This window comes from Delphinapterus leucas, chromosome 7 (genome assembly GCF_059928025.1).
Source record: "Delphinapterus leucas isolate spDelLeu-1000000601 "Yukka" chromosome 7, BTC_Dleu_Yukka2, whole genome shotgun sequence".
NCBI classification, from domain to species: Eukaryota; Metazoa; Chordata; class Mammalia; order Artiodactyla; family Monodontidae; genus Delphinapterus; species Delphinapterus leucas.
Window position 1 is genome coordinate 16,569,981 of NC_143135.1, and position 17,097 is coordinate 16,587,077.

Sequence of the window (17,097 nt, forward strand, 5' to 3'; positions counted from 1 at the left end):
AGGTGTGTCAGGGCTGCCTTCTAGCTATATGTGTCACTTTATGTTTAGATTCATTATGCTTTGGGGTTTTTTCTTTGGGAAAAGGAAGATGAGAATTATGCCTGACACTTCCCTACTCAGGTGTATTGCAAGAAAACAAATAATTGCCAAGTGTTTAGACATCACTTCATGCTATGGAAGCCGTTACCACAGTACTGGCTTTTTATGTCTTCTTAGAGCAGCTTTTCTTAGGAGTACTGAAGTGATGAGCATTACTTTCATTAAAAATGTATGGCTTACCTGCTTTTTTTGCCTGATACTCTGCTAGACCCTGGGCATGAAAATCTGACCACTGAGCAGTGTGCAGTCTGGTGGGATACTGGCAAGGTAACAATTTACACATAGGATATTGGGGATGTGTAAGGGCTCATGTGTAGAAGAGACAGACCAACCAAGTGAAAGTCTTAGAGCAAAGGTGCTGTTTTAGGCAGAATAAGCGCTAAGCATGAAAAGGTGAAATTGGTGGCAAATTGTAAAGGTTTCCTGTATATTCTCAGCATCTTATTTTTAGGCATAGAAGTAAACCCTACTTGCGCATAAAGCTACTAAATAATGACAGTCACCATCATCTAACATTGGTTGAGTGTTTAATACATACCGGGCCCTGGACACACATAGTTCTAATTAATCTTCACTAACTTACCAGGCGTAGGCTAGTTAAGTAGTTTGGCCAAGATCATACAGCTAATAAGCAGCAGAACTCAGATTTGCATTCAGGTCTACCTAACTTTAGAGCCTGAGCATGGATGAAGGATGGTGAGGAGTTTGAAAGAAGCTCCAGCATCACCTCTTTTGGCCATCAGCAATTTCTTTGACATGCACAAGTTAACTTGCAAAGGGGCGGAATAGTAACTTCTATGGCTTTAACGTACCACCCACCTTCGTTTTCCTTAAATGATAACCCTCGTCCTTTGGGATCCTGTATTAGTTTTCTGTTGCTATGTAACAAGTTACCACAAAATTTAGCAGCTTAACATAGTTATTAGCTCAGTTTCCATGGGTCAAGAGTCTGGCATGGCGTGTGTGGGTTCTCTGCTCAGTGTCTCACATGGCTTATACCAAGGTTGCAATCTCACCTGAGGCTCAGGAGCTTTTCCCAAATGCTTTCAAGTTTTTACAGAGTTCAGTTCTTTGCCGTTATAGGACCGAGGTCCCAGTTTTCTTGCTGGCTACTGACTGTCCTCATTCTCAACTCCTAGGTCACCCGCCATGCCTTGCCATGTGGCTTTCTCAGCATGGCAGTTGTTTCTTCAAGGCAAGCAGGGAAATGTCTCCATCACTTATATCTCTGACTTCTTCCACCTCTGACCTCTAGGCCCAGATTTAAAGCATGCACGTGATTAGATAAGGTCTACCTGGATAACCTCTCTCTTGAGGAGCCCCATATGAACTGATTAGTAACCTTAGTGACATCTGCAAAAACTCCCTTTGCCATATAACATAAAACAGGAATGATATCATATTCACGCATTTTCCCCACTTTCAAGGGAGAAGATTTTATGAGGGCAAGGATCATTGGGGGGTCATCTTAGAATCCTGCCTGCCACAGATCCTGACTGCCTAGTTCCACACTTCTAGTCTTACTGAACTATGTTTTAAGCATCACACAGTAACACTTAGAAGTGCTCTTGCTCATCTTGTTCCTTGCCTAAAATCCCTCTCTTGCTCTTTTGAAATATATTATTTAAGGTATAGCTTAAATCCCAGATTGTAAAAAAAAATCTGTCAACTTCTATTTGCCTCCTCTGAATTCTGTAACACTAATACGACAATTAATACCATGTTGCTTTGTGATATTACTTTGTACATTTTGAACAGCTAAACTCTTGAGTAGCTCTTTGTTTAACTAGTTAGACTGTTAGCATCTGAGGGCAGGAAGCATTTCCTATACTAATGTATTTTTATCTTCCATAAAGCTTCCATACTTAAGTGGTTAGTTTGTTTAGTATTTTATACCCCCAAAAGGTAGCTTTTCCATTTTATGTGAATAAAACAATGAAAACTTCTAATCCGAATAAAATTGTTGCTACCAATTTTCTACATCCACATAGATCACCTGTTACCCTTCTTTTATTCTATTGTTCTAAGACCTGATATTTTTTCCATTTTAAGTACATATTTTCTCTTCATGCTTACATAAAACCTGTAGAAATATAAGATGGTAGTTACCAAAATTGCTGATAATCTCTAAACTGTGATTCAATTCTTAGTTGAACAAATGATAGGAAAACCCATAACTGCATGTAATTTGGTCTTTCAGCATAAAGTATTTTAGCACATAGGTCCTTTAATTTATCACTATCATTACAAATTATAGATTTTTTTTGAAGTTGGGAATTGGACAATGATAAAATGATCTTTCTGGATTATTAATTTCCTCTCTTGGGCCACTTTATCTGAATGTTGTGAAGGATCTCTATACTGTTTATTTATTAGAGAAAATACTTAAGATATAAATATTCCTGAGAGAGTTAACACCCTGGTTTAAATTCTGTTAAATGATTATCTTTTGCTTCATAGTAAACCAACGTAAATCTTTGTGGCTTAAATTTTAAGCTTTAAACCATGATTTATTATATATTTTTTGGCTGGACTCAGCTGGTGGTTCTGCCCCTCCTGCTGTTAGCTGGGGTCACTCATAAGGCTTCATACAGCTGGGACCCTGGCTGGGTTTGGAATGTTCCCAAATGGCTTCACTCATGCCTAGTGATTACCTGGAGTGGCTGAAATGGCTAGGGGTGGCTGGGCCTCTCTCTCTCAGTCCCAGTAGTTAGTTACAGAGGTTTCTTACCTGGTGGCTCAGGGCTCCAAAAGAGTGAAAATAGAAGCTGTCAGGCTCCTTGAGGGCCAGGCCCAGAAAAGTGTCACTTCTGCATTCTGTTGACCAAAGAAAGTAACAAGCCTGGCCCAGATTTAAGGGGAAATGGAAACACTCATCTTGATAAGTGAAGCAGCGTGTTTGATTGGGAATAGAAGGAATTATTGGCAGCCTGCTACATATAGTTAATTCCTTCAGTGATTTTGAACTGGTGGAGGTTGAAAGGGTGGATAGGGAGGGAGGCTGGTTATGGCAGGAGGGGCTATCCAGATGTATCTCCCCAGCAGCCATACACAAAGTGAAGAGGGTTTTCAAAGAAGAGACAGGGGATACCTAAATAGTAATTTCATTAGAAATTATGAAACGTGGTAATTTCATTTAGAAATAGTTCGCCAGTAGTTTGGCAGTCTGAAGCACGAGGACTACTTTGGAGGAGACCAAGTGTCAAATCAGCCCAGGATTCTAACTCACAGTGACACTAGGGCTGCTCTGAGGATAACATGATGGTCAGCCTCAAAAGACTTTTCCTGATACAGACTTACCAGCCATTAATTTATCCAAATCTTTGCAGCTGTTAATACATTTGGGGGCAACAGTTTCTATGGAGTAATTGTATTGTGACTGTTCAGTCTGTAAGTAGCTACAGGTCATACCCGCCCCACCCCCAGCTTTTACTCCCTCACATACACCCAACTTTCAGTATCCTGATTTTATGATTAAATCCAAGTTCATTCTATTCAAACCTTTTAGTGCATTTGTGCTTTTTGATCTTATCCATCACTTTATAGCATACCAAGTTTTAGTTTTTCCTTCTAGAAATACCATTCCTTCATCTTTTATTTGCTCTTCTTGTTTCCTATTCTTACGTATTTCTTGAAGAATACAAACTGGAACTGTATGTAGTCGTCTGTCTAGGCTTTGTCTCAGATCTTGTTTCTCTTATCAACTCTTTATGATGACCAGAATTTTACTTGATTTTCTTATTTGTGGCTATATTTAGTTTTAAACGTACAACTTCCAGGAATAAATCTACAGTTTCTTAGGATTTTGATAAATTAGATTTCATTTGTTTTAGTTTCCATCACACTTGCTAGAATTAAATCCCACTTGCTGTTTTCTACCCATCAGAACTGATTTGAGTTCCTCCTATGGTTTCCAAAATGGGGAGGAAGGATAGTGAGCTGAAGGAGCATCCTGTACATGGTCCTGGGCCCAGCATGGGTGGAAAGGCTTCCCAGGGAGAGTGAAATCTAGTCTGACCTGAAGAAGGAATGTTAGTCTGATGAATGGGAGAGGGAGAGTCAGGGAACAAAGATTTTCCAGACAGAGGAAACATGCCCCAGGATCAGAAGGAGCATGTGCCCTTTGAGTTACTGAAAGTAGTTCCTCGAAGGTGAGTTTAGGAGTTCTTGGGTCGAGATTAGGAACCTAAGCACTTTGAGAACTCGTTCTTTAGCACAGCCTGGTATTCTTAAAGCCAAGGGTTCTGCATGTTTTGTTGCCTCCATTTCAAATGCCTTTCCTTGAGATCTTCACTAGGCTGGCTCCAAATCATCATCCAGGACTCAGCTCAAATGAATTCCTCAGAGACTTTTTCTAACCATTCTATGTGAGCTCTTACAAATTATCGCCTTGGAATGCTCCAGGGTCCTCATAACACTGCTCTCCGAAATCAGCTTACTAATTAGCCTCTGCATAATAGAATGTAAGCTCCATGAGTTCGCCTGTCTCGTTTACCACTATATCCTCCGCGTAAAACACTGCCTCCTGCTTATTATTTATTGAAAGCTTACTATGTACTAAGCATTGTTTTAGATGTATGGGATTATCAATGAATAAAATGCAAAAATCCTTACCTTTGTGGCATTTTAGCCATGTTACATTCTACCAGGGGGAGACACTAAAACTATGGTAAATTATTGGGTTGGCCAAAAGGCTCGTCATTTTTTTCCGTAAGATGGCTCTAGTAGCACTTAGTTGTCTTTAACTTCATTCAAAACAATTTTGTTAGATTGTATGTGACAGCTGTCATGTCAGCATTTAAAAAAACTTATCAAAATTGGTGAATTTTTGTGTAGCCATTTTAATGTTGAAGTTGGAAGAAAAAAAAGCAACATTTTTGGCATATCATGCTTTATTATGTCAATAAAGGAAAAAATGCAACCGAAACGCAAACAAAGATTCGTGCAGTGTATGGAGAAGGTGCTGTGACTGATTGAACGTGTCAAAAGTGGTTTGCGACGTTTCGTGCTGGAGATTTCTCGCTGGACGATGCTCCATGGTCAGGTAGACCAGTTACAGTTGATAGCGATCAAATCGAGACATTGAGAACAATTAACGTTAAACCATGCAGGAGATAGCTGACATACTCAAAAAATCCAAATCAAGTGTTGAAAATCATTTGCACCAGCTTGGTTACGTGAATCGCTTTGATGTTTGGATTCCACATAAGCAAAACCTTCTGGACCGTATTTCCGTCATGAAAATGTTCCGTTTTTAAAACAAACTGTGATGGGCGATGAAAAGTGGATACTGTACAATAATGTGGAACGGAAGAGATCGTGGGGCTAGCGAAATAAACCACCACCAACCACACCAAAGGCCGGTCTTCATCCAAAGGTGATGTGTATATGGTGGGATTGGGAGTCCTCTATTATGAGCTCCTTCTGGAAAACCAAGTGATTAATTCCAACAAGTACTGCTCCCAATTAGACCAACTGAAAGCAGCACCTGACAAAAAGCATCCAGAGCTAGTCAACAGAAAACGCATAAACTTCCATCAGGATAACGTAAGTCTGCATGTTTCTTTGATGACCAGGCAAAAACTGTTACAGCTTGGCTGGGAAGTTCTGATTCGTCCGCTGTATTCACCAGACATTGCACGTTCGGCTTTCCACTTATTTCGATCTTTACAAAATTCTCTTAATGGAAAAAATTTCAATTCCCTGGAAGGCTGTATAAGGCACCTGGAACAATTTGTTTCAAAAAGATAAAAAGTTTTGGGAAGATGGAATTATGAAGTTGCCTGAAAAATGGCAGAAGGTAGTGGAATAAAAGGGTGAATACATAGTTCAACGAAGTTCTTGGTGAAAATGAAAAATGCCTTTTATTTTTACTTAAAAACTGAAAGCAATTTTTGGCTAACCCAATATACAGTATAATTAGGATAGTATGTTAGAAGTTGGCAAATGCTCCAGAGAACATTGAGTAGGGTAAGTGGGTTCTGGAGTCTTGGCAGGGTAGAAAGGGGCATTGCAGTATTAAACAGGATTCCTTGAGAAAGTGATCTTTGAGGAATCGAAGGGGTGGAGTCAGACAGGCAGATATGTGGCTAGAAGGAACAGCCAGTGCAGATTCTAAGGTAGGAGTGTGTCTTTGCCTAGCTGCATGAAGCTGACTGACTGGGGCAGAGCAGCAGCTGAGGTCAGAAACTTTTAAGCCATGGCAGTGTTTTTGATTTTTATTCTAAAACGAGGAGTCATTGAACAGCTTTAAGTAGAAGAGTGTATGTTTCTTTGCTGCTGTGTTTAGAACAGGCTATAGTCAAGTGTAATAGCTGGGAGATCAATCAGGAGGCTATTATGAAACTCCAGGCAAGAAAGGATGGACATAGACATTTGGCAGTCCTCAGCATGTAGATGATATTACAGACATAGGACTGGATGTGATCACCAAGAGAATTTAGGTAACTTTTTCTGATCCATCCTTGGTGCTACTTCAGGAAAACAAATAAAGGCTGGGAGTCAAAATAAGAAGTTGCTTTACATAATAACTTGAGGGAAGAAATTATTTCATAATGATTTGGCAAGTATCTGATGTTTTGCTTTGACAGAAAGAACCAAATCCTTTTTTCAGAAGGGTATTAGCTTCTAAAAATAAATCCAAAAGGTTGAAAATAAAAGATAACTTGTAATACTGAACCCTTGAAAGCAGAGCGGTATTTTTTCCATCTTTATATTTTCATGGTCTAACACACTGTTTGGCACATGAGAAGCAATGAATAAATGTTTAATGAATATCCAAGAATCTGAAGTTATAATCATAACACAAGACACAAAACAAAATTACAAAAGGAAATTTATTTCAAAAGCATAAGGGAACATTTACATTTGAACAAGGGGATATACAGGTGTCTTGCACAAGAAAAAAAATTCGTGGTATGAAGTTTTTCGTTCAAAGTTTTGAAGCAGAAATAACCTAAGTTGTGCACTATTGCCTTAGGAAAGGGAAGGGGAACAATGAGGTGGTAAAGGAAGGAACACAGTCAACTTAATATCAAACTTTAGAAAGTAAAGTCACTTCTGCTCAGCTTTGAGTTTACAAATATTAAAAAGAAAAAGAGGAAAAATTACACTTAATGTTCAAATTTATATAACTGTCCCAAAACAGCATCTATACTTGAAATGGCTTTAGGCCACTGGCTGATCTGCCGTTGAGGTCCAGGCTACGTGGTCACAGTTTTCAAATGGAAATTCCATGTTCCTGTGTCTGCTCAGATTCCAAGGGAGCTTAGGTTCAGCTCACTGTCTTTTGGAATGTTTAGAGATTATTGCCACCACTCCATAGTCAAGCTGACCAACTTCTTTTGCTCACTTGTATCATTCTAGTCTTCAAAAAATATTTTCCCCATACACATGTGCAGTAATTCTAACAAAGGGGTTTTGCCTATACCCCCAGTACAGAGGTAACAGTAATGAAGACACCTGTATTGGAATCACAAACTATGCCTCAAAAAAAATGTCAAACTACTAGAAAATGTCACTCAGGCATTGGATTTGAATAGCAAACTTGGGGAGGGAAGATTAACTGTGGAACAAAAATATACGAAACACTCAAATGCAGAGCAAAGGGCCTATGCTACTAAAAATGCCCATGACATTAAACACTCCACAAACCCCCCATCTGTTGTTTTAACCTAAAGACTCTATTGACTAACTTATACAATAATTTTGATTAATAACCTGAGAAGTTAAAATCTTGAAAGTGGCAAAAGCAAACTGAGAGAGCATCCCTTACTTACTGGTATACCATGTTACCAAGTCACTTTTTCTGGGCTGCCCTGGTTATCAAATCCCCAAATTCTAAATTATTCTATCTCATCCTGTAGAAACCTATATGTACATCAGATTCAATATTCTGGCTGTATTTCTCCAACAGGGATCTCCAAATTTATCTTTGAAAATGCAGCCTTTGTTTATTTTTAGTTTTAAATAACAATAATCATGTAAGTGCAACTGACTCAAAAGCCCTCACTACTGGAAGGAAAACCTAGATAACAAGTTAATAATGGATTCAGCCTCAAAAGGATAATCACCGTGTCAAAGACTACCCGTTCCTGGAATTTTAAAAAATGACTTATGTTGTGTAGTCAAGTTTCGCAGCATGCATATATATATATATATATATATACACACACACACACACATACACAGATATATGCTCATGTATGTATGTATATTATACATACACATTTCTATGCAAATAGTAAGATCCCATATTCAAAAATTTATATCACAACATATGGAGAAGAGTTAAGTAAGCAGTGCAAAGCAACTTACTTCCTCCTAAAAATGTAATGTCATTTCTACATTTTAAGAAAGCTGGTAAGTATTTTGCTTTACTTTACAGAAGCCAGGAATGCTGCACCATTGCCTAGCGGCTTTATTAAATAACAATGAAAATAAAATGTTAAGACTGACCATTACTCTTCTCCATATGTTGGCTGGGGGCAAGACAGAGAGGACAGGAAAGTCAGTAACCTTTCAGAACTGATGATCTTTACCAGTTATCAGAACTAGACTGAATTTTATTACATTTTAGATTTGAATAGCTCTCAATAACAAATTATCAAGATGTTTAAAAGATTCACAATATGAAGTCTGAATAATGGTGATATTGCAAAAACAAGTCAAGATTGCAGACAAAGCATCCAAAAATATCGCTGTGGTTTTTACCTTGGACACAACCATGGTCTGTTACAAAAGTAGATCATACATACAAAGGTATAAAGAACATTAAGTTTTTAGCTGAAGGCAGCAGTCTTTTTAAAGGGACATCCCCGGCAATCCAATGAGTAGAGTAGTAGAATTTAAGTATATTAAGCTCAAGACAATGCTGAAGACTGTGACTTCTCATTCAGTAGAGTCTTCCCCGACTACGATTTCCTCGTGCTCCCCAACCTCGGCCACCTCTACTTCCCCTGAAGGCTCCTCTCTGCTCTACGAAAAAGCGAACAAGGGTTTAGGTCTTGTTCAGGACTTCACGGGACAGCACACACAGAAGTAATGTAGCTCGCAGCTCTGAATGTAGCAGTAGGCTCTATACAAACAGCATCGGTATTCTGCTAGTCCATCTACAAATTCAATCTTCACATAAAACCAAGGCATCATATACGCCAAAGCACATATCGCAAGGTGCCTACATTCACAGTAGGTACTCAATTAAATGTATCCCATTAATAAAGATATTTCAAGGTGACAATGTTATAACTACATTGTTAGTTCTTTATTTTGGGGTCTATCACTACCAAAGATAATTAACAAAACTAGAAAAATTTCTATACTTAATATGGAATTAAAGCCACTGGCCTTCAAAAGTTAGTGCCATATATGTGAAATATCTTAGATTATCAATGATCAATTCTGAAAAATCAGGCTAGAATGAAAAATGTACCTTTCAAATGCAACAAATAGGCAATTTGTTTTGCTCACCATATTTCAAAATAATGTTGATACAAATTCCGACGGCTTTCCTCACTGCTTTTTCAGCTATGTATGAGCTGCTCAGAGTGCTGCCAAAAAGGTGATATGTATATATTACAGTGTTTGGGTTACTGATGTAAATTAAGGATATCTTTTGCTGAAAAATCAAGTTACTTGTGTCATATGGTAGATTGAGTCCTTGATTTATTGGTCAGTCTGTTTTATAGCTCCAGAGAAATATTCCTCAAAGGAGTCTTTCCAGTGAAGAAAACTGATTGAAGTTATCAGCAAGGCAGGACTTTTCATCATGTATAAGTTAGTCTCAAACTTCTAATTCTGGAGATAGAATCTCCTCATTGGAACTTTTCAAACTTCCTCATTGCAGCAATCTTGTTAGGAGCAATAAAAAGAATCTGGTGTTGCCATTTTTGATCCATAATACTGGAGGCTTGAAAAATTCCTATCAAGTCAGTGTTGCAATCCATTTTTTGCCATTATGGCTAGAAATATAGTTACTGTATTTGGGTGATGTTTTGATTTCTTCTTTTTTTTTTTTCCCTCCAGAAACTCTTGAGTTAGAAAACTAACTAGACCTTTCCCCAGCTTAGCCAACATTTACCTGTGTAACAGAACAGAATCTGATTCAAAGTCACCTCTCATGTCATGACACATTTTTCTAAGTTGACTGGTATGCAAACTGTTTAAACGAAACCATCGTGAGCCAACACATTCAGAAAATCAGAGGTCGTCTGTGGGTAAGATACTCCCAGTGATAGATGCAATGACTGTGGTGCATTCTGGGAGCATAGCAACCTTAATACAGCAACTTCTTGATGCTGTAACTCCTGCATTTTTGACTGTTTAAGACTTGGCTTTACCCATGCAGATGTCTGCATATTTTCCCCCATCATACTCATTATATAACCTTCATTTCTCAGTTTACATCGACACACTTAACAAATCAACACCCCCTATAAGCTAACGGACTACTAAAATCTACCCTTTCAATTGTTTTTCAATCAATTTTAATATGAAGAACTCAAGTTACCCTCAATTGTTCAGTATATCTAATAAGTATATTAAATACATAGTATGAAGGTATTATTTGCTGTGATTATCTTTTCTATATTGGCTATTTCTTTCTGATCTGCAACCGAGGCAGCCATTTCTACAGTACAGGGAGTCACCAAACTTTCTTTTTTCTTCATCCTGAGGGACTATTCTGCACTTTAATGATCTTTTCAATGGTTTCAAGCTTACTAACACTGCTTACAGTTAAAATTATACTTTAAAAATTATTTTTATATTCTAAAAAGGTAAAAGTTGAAGGATACAAGTCACAAAACGTAGAATTAGTACTTGTGGGTTACCAGGGAACTCTGTTCTGCACGAAGGAAAACTAAACATGGGTATATGTTTGCAAATAATTTGACTGAAAATGCACCAGGAAGCTGAACTAAGTTACGGGAACAAACGCCATTTGACAAAGCAAATAACAGAGACATTGGTTAGTAAAGTGATAAACTTGGATAAGGAAAAAAGTCTAAGTATGCCTACATGGACTCAAAGAACAATCACAAATTCTGGCTCCTTCTCTGTAGTGAACAAGTTCAGGCCCATGACACTGGCACAATCTATTTTCTTTGCAGTAGACTTGTTCACTGTAATAAGAGCGATATTAGTATTACCTGGTTCCCTGTAACACAAAAGGAGTAAATTTCCCAACCCTTCAGTGTGTATGACTCTTCAAAAACAAAACAAAAAAACCCCCCATGCAACCAAGTCTTCCTTGGAAAAATAAAATTGAGCTTGGCTGATATAGAAAAGTGGAATTATGATGTTTTTGCCAAATGTGGGTAATAAAATCTATGTATTAAAGACTCAAGAACACAAAACATTTTTTCCCTCCAACTTTGAGACAACTCTGACATCCCAGGAAAAAAAAATCCAACAGTTTCTCCTTCTTCCTGACCCACTGTCAGTTCCCTAAGGAAAGGACATAAAAAAGGTAGAAAAAATTTGAGGTAGATTGGTCCACCAATTCTCATCTATAGTACCAAGAACGGTTTTCAACCGAATGGGTGAAAGAAATCCAGGGAAACTCTCTGAATTGTTACTATGAGAATACTTACAATCTGACACATTCAACTCCCCAAAATAAAAGTACTAGCAGAAATTTTGTTCCTACTTTCCAATAAGAACAATCAGAGTTTAGTTTGCTTTGTAATTCAATTTATGACAAGCACTCCAATTACAAGGTTCACCCCTATAGGAATATTAAAGTACAAGAATACCAGACACAAAAGACAACAGTTTTGTCTGTTTTGCCATTCTGTTACTTTGAGGACTATGGAACAACTCAAGTTGTGACTCCTGGATTTTTTTTTTTCTTGGCTGCACTGTGCAGCTTGTGGGATCTTAGTTCCCTGACCAGGGATCGAACCCCCCGGCAGTGAAAGTGTGGAATCCTAACCACTAGACTTCCAGGGAATTCCCTGGATATTTGTCCTGAGTAAAACTGCTTATTTTTTTCACATTGATAATTTTTTAAAAATCACATACAACCTAAGGCTTTGCATTTTCCACATCTCTTTTCCACATGCATCACATCATCTGATTCTCCCTATCAGGCAGGTAATGAATTTCACAGGGCAGAATGCTTACGGAAATTCAGAGTAACTGACTTGCCTAAGTGAAAATAAATACAATTTAATTCTCTATGTATTGCCATACCTCTTGATTACTTTCATCTATATCCAATGAAGATAGTATCTGAGAGAATAGTTGATTTTAAGAGTGGTTTTGATAAACACCACATTAAATCATACAAATGACAGAGGACAATATTTCGTGCAATGAAGTAACAGAATCGTTTCCATTTAAAAAATGCTTTTGCAAATATTTTTTGAAGTTTTTAAGCTCTATGCTATCCCTTTATTTCAGGTAGGAAAAGAAGCTAAGAGATGCACATTTACTTATTATTATATAAGTAAAAGAGTTCAGTGATCTTTTCTACACTAAAGTTGCCTCAAAGAGTCTGACTGGAGTAGAAGGGTTCATTTCACAATCTAAAATTGCCTTTCTATAATCTGTTTGCTCAGATATTAGAGGAATTTAGCTATCGTAGGAGGAATTTACTTAACGTCACAATCATCTCACCCTGGAAACAATTATAGAGAGCATATTCTTCAGAATGTACTTTTTTGGGAATAATTACTGCAGAATCAATTCTGCTTGGTAACCAAGACCAATCACAAGTATGTTTGGTTTTGAATATTAAACTTGGTCTTCTTAAGCAAGATTAAGGATCTGAGTCAGTGAAATTTTTGTCCATTTTTCTTTATAAGCCAGTAAGACAAACTTCACTTCTGATTTAACAGTCCTGGGAGAGACTGGACTAGTGGGAAGCTCTCCTTGCACTAATGTCTAAAGTTGAAAGGAGGACTGCACTCTGGGCAGTGGGGGAGACTGCAACAGGACACATCTTCTTTGCTAGATGATGCTTTAACATCTCACTCTACCTTCTAGAACTTCTCCTTTTGAAGTAGTGCAGAAGATGGGAGGACAAGCAGTAGGCTGACAAGGGCCAAGAAGGATCATTAATACCACATCTGCCAAGAATGGAAGCTATATACATTCTTGAGGGAGACTGCACAAAATGTCTTGCCGTGAAGCTAAAACAGGGAAAACCAGGAATAGATGGTTCATGCCATCTTCCTTTTTTTTTCTGTTGGCTCCTCTGAATACAAGAGGCACATTTTTCAGGTTCTCAGTGTTACATGCTCAATTCAGTGAGCCCACAAGGGTGAGTCAGAAAGGAATGCGTTAAGTTGTTTCCCCAACAGTTCAGGTTCCCCAAACTAACTCGAAAAGTCACCTGAAAGAACTATGATAGTCTATTTAATTAGTAATTAAAATCAAGTACAACACAATTTCTGCCTAATCTCTCATATTGCTTGTACCCAAACGGAAACGCTCACCATAATTAAAGTTGCCCAAATTGCTGCTATATTTCCCACTAGGAGGATTATAAATCTGCCTGGCATCCCTTTTTGGTCCTGCTGAAGATTTCTTGGGTGGTGAGCCTGAAGTTGTATCTTCATTGGCTCTCTTTTGCCTATAATGGTAGGAAGAACAGCAATTAAAAAAAATTCTTTTATACCAGAGGCTATCAATATATTTATTATATCTGTTACAAAAGACATCCAAAAGATGACAGTCACATCAGAAAAAAGGAAATAACATTCTGATGTCATCAAATTAACTGTGCTTTAGTTATGCAGACATTGTCAGAGGGGCATTTACAAGGCTTTACAACAATCTGAAATATGTAGCTTCACAGATTATACACAAGTGACTCATTTTATAAAACTTGTCAGGAAAGTCTTATTAAGTTACAGCAATACGGACAAAGGCTTGAAAATTCCATAGTTGTATTCTACCAGTTTATTTTATAAATACTAGATTAGATTTTATATTTTAAGTCATGCTTTTAATAATCATAGTTTAACATCTTATTAAGAATCATTTAACTAATAACGTACCATTTTGTACAGGAAATGTAAAATCTGAATTCAGATTTTTTCGTATTTGTAAATCAAATATTAGAACACTTTAATCCCTTTAAATATGTTTCTTACCCAATTTCAACCTTCTGTACAGGTTTCCAGGATAATGTTACTGTGCTCTTATAAGAAGGAGGAATGTGGAAGAGATCCTGAAGAGACAAAATTAGAGATTTCTAATGTGTTTGGTGGTGCAGGGAGTGGTGGTAAGGGTAGGAAACAGGGAGACACATTTTAATTTTAGGACGGGAAACTAATTTATCCTTCTTGCTTTTGTGCTGATGACTAAAATAATAACCTAAAAAATAAACTGCAAGAGAAAAGTAAACAAGGACAATTTTGTTTACAAATTACATCTACTACTTCAATGTTATTTTGCACACATCACTTAAGAAACTGCAGCTAACTTTTTTCAAATGTCATTTCAAGTTATAGGACAAAAATATCAATATTTATCAACTTTAATCAAATCCACAAGTAGTTTCTTTTGCACAGGAGCAGTCACTGACGTGCTTTAAGGAAGATACAATGGTGCACTCTGCATTTGCTTTTGCAGGTTTTTAAGTGGTTCAAAACTAGAACAAAACTAAAGGTCTGGCTAATCATGTTTTTCTTCCCCTCAAATATCTATATATTACCAATAAGGAAAAAACCTACAAGATTTAAGTACTAAATTATTAATATAAGGTAATGCAAATATTTGCTGAATTTAAATGTTAACATAATCTAGAACTGAAATAATCTAACCTCATAATACCCTCAAAACTATGAATGAATTTCTAAATATATTTATTCTTGGTATTTTACCTAACATTTCTTACCAGTTTTACTCTAATTTTTATATACAGGCAAAATCTGATAAAAGTAAACTAAGTTTCTTTCACAGTTAAAATGAATATGTGAATAAAAATCACCTCCTACTATATAAAACTTAAGTCCAGGGTACCAGATAAATGCAGAGAATTAGCCAATATAAAGTCCTTTGAAACAAAAATGCTTGAGGTTTCTAGCTGGAGTGATTTAGCATATAATAATGTTATTTATTAAGAAAGTGTCAACAGGAAGAAGAAGGGGGAAGTCTTCAATTTTAAACATGTTAAATCTCAGGTGACAATGGGAAACTGGAGTATAGTTTGTGGATTCACTGAAATAGAAGTGAAGGTAAATTTTGGAATTAGATGCGTCTGGTTAGGTAGGAACTAAAGATTGCAAGCAGATGCCATGGAGGGAACAAAGCACACCAGTTTTTCTTGTGATTTCCCTAAAACAAAGAATTATGTCATATTAAAAAAATATTTCAGAATTTTTTGGTCAGGTACCCTACACATTGGTTGCTGACCCTATTCATCATTCTTCCCCATGCAACTTCCTACGGCAGTCATCTTTAAATCACCATGGTTTCCTGAACAGGAAACTGTCTCATCTCCATGTGTTGGGTCATAGTATTTGCTAAGTTTAAAATGTTCTTAACATCATAGTATATCTTCAACTTTGACTTATAGCATCAGTTCAAATAAAGTCAAATCTCACATTTTAATGTATTAATCCACCATTTGAAATTATTTGTATTTAAGATTTGAAATAAATGGTGGCTATGATAAAACTTTTCTTTGAGATGTGAGTCAGTATTCTTACCTCTTCTGTTTTTAATGCCTTTTCACTTTTCCTGTTGGCAATGATACTCATCCCTCAATGTCTCACTGTTTTCTCTGAAAAGCTTCCCTTTCTCTTCTGATAAAAAGTAAGTATTCCATGGGATTTTTACCAGATTAGTTTTAAGGCATATCACTAGCCCTGATTTTGTTGCTGTTAAGCTTTGTGCTATAACTGTTACAAATATTTCTTTCTCCCATCTGGCTACAATACTATCAACTTATAACAGTACTGTTAACTTACAGTATCAAATGATGGCTACTTTGTTGTGATTCCTTTTTTGTTCTCTCAGGTTATTAGTTCTTTGTTTAGGCTAACAGATACTTGGGGAGGGTAAAGAGAACTGAAGGATATTTATGGCTTAATGGTAAGTATAGAAAACTCTCAATTTATTACATAGACAAGTTAACAGAAAAGACCACAGGACAACATTTCATGTGCCACATAAGACTGTTCATTCTTAGTGTAAGCAAAGCAGGGTTTTATTGGTCATTCAAAAGGACCCGACAGTATTAAGACTACAAGAACTTAAGTCAGTGAAATTTCTGAGTCTAAATGTATCTGCTCCAACGCTCTGGGTCAGAAAAACTCTGCATGCCTCCCTTTGTTTGCAGTATCTTCTGCAATAACTTTTAAATAAATAAAACAATGTATTATTCTATAATAGCTACAAAAACATCACTCGGTGTTATAAAAGGCATAAAGCTTTAAAAGGCCAAACGTCTGGAATGTAATGGCGTCTCTCCTTAACCAGTACCATTGCAGACATAAAGACATATGGAAAACCTCTTGCACTAACTTTCTAGCTGGCTGGGATGACTTGATAAGAAAGGAAGACTTACCTTGATTAAAACATTGATATTATTTGTTATTTTCAATGCAACAACTTTAATCTTGTTCTGCAAAAGGAAAACAAAATTAAATTAAAATGCCAATAACTTTCATGATGTATATTTCATTACCGTATAGAACATGAATAATTCCACTTCTCTTTCAGAATCATTTCTACAGTTAGAGAATTCCTTGGTTTATATTTACTCATAATGCTCAATCCTATTTCTTGACTCTAAAACAAGTGTAGAGATGGCAAAGAAAGCAAATAATCTTTATCTTCCCTTGACAGGTTAGAAGTGTTATATCTACAATTTACTTGAAAAACGAGTAGGGGACAGATCACAGGCACATAGCAGTTGTTTTAAAAAAATATCAGTTTATGTTACAGGAAGACACAATGAAAACTTAAAATATTTCATTAGGACCAAGATGAAGATTGATCAAAATAGATGAGATCAGAGAAAACCAAAAATCCCAACATAAACAC

The 17,097-nt window shown here is 36.8% G+C and overlaps 1 protein-coding gene across 2 annotated transcripts in view; it reads right to left on the bottom strand.

The window, feature by feature from the left end:
* Positions 1 to 6,917: 6,917 nt before the first annotated feature.
* The window catches only part of API5 (apoptosis inhibitor 5), a 37,115-nt gene continuing 26,935 nt past the window's right edge, over positions 6,918 to 17,097 (bottom strand). The window contains exons 11-14 of one of the 2 annotated variants that reach the window (XM_022592217.3): positions 16,619 to 16,675; positions 14,199 to 14,275; positions 13,539 to 13,675; positions 6,918 to 9,070 (exon numbers count right to left, since the gene is read on the bottom strand). In XM_022592217.3, coding sequence (XP_022447925.1) covers positions 9,048 to 9,070; positions 13,539 to 13,675; positions 14,199 to 14,275; positions 16,619 to 16,675 — 294 coding nt within the window. In that variant the 3' untranslated portion in view covers positions 6,918 to 9,047. Of the gene's footprint in view, positions 9,076 to 13,538; positions 13,676 to 14,198; positions 14,276 to 16,618; positions 16,676 to 17,097 lie in introns of both variants that reach the window. The other variant, XM_022592216.3, reaches the window with a different exon arrangement.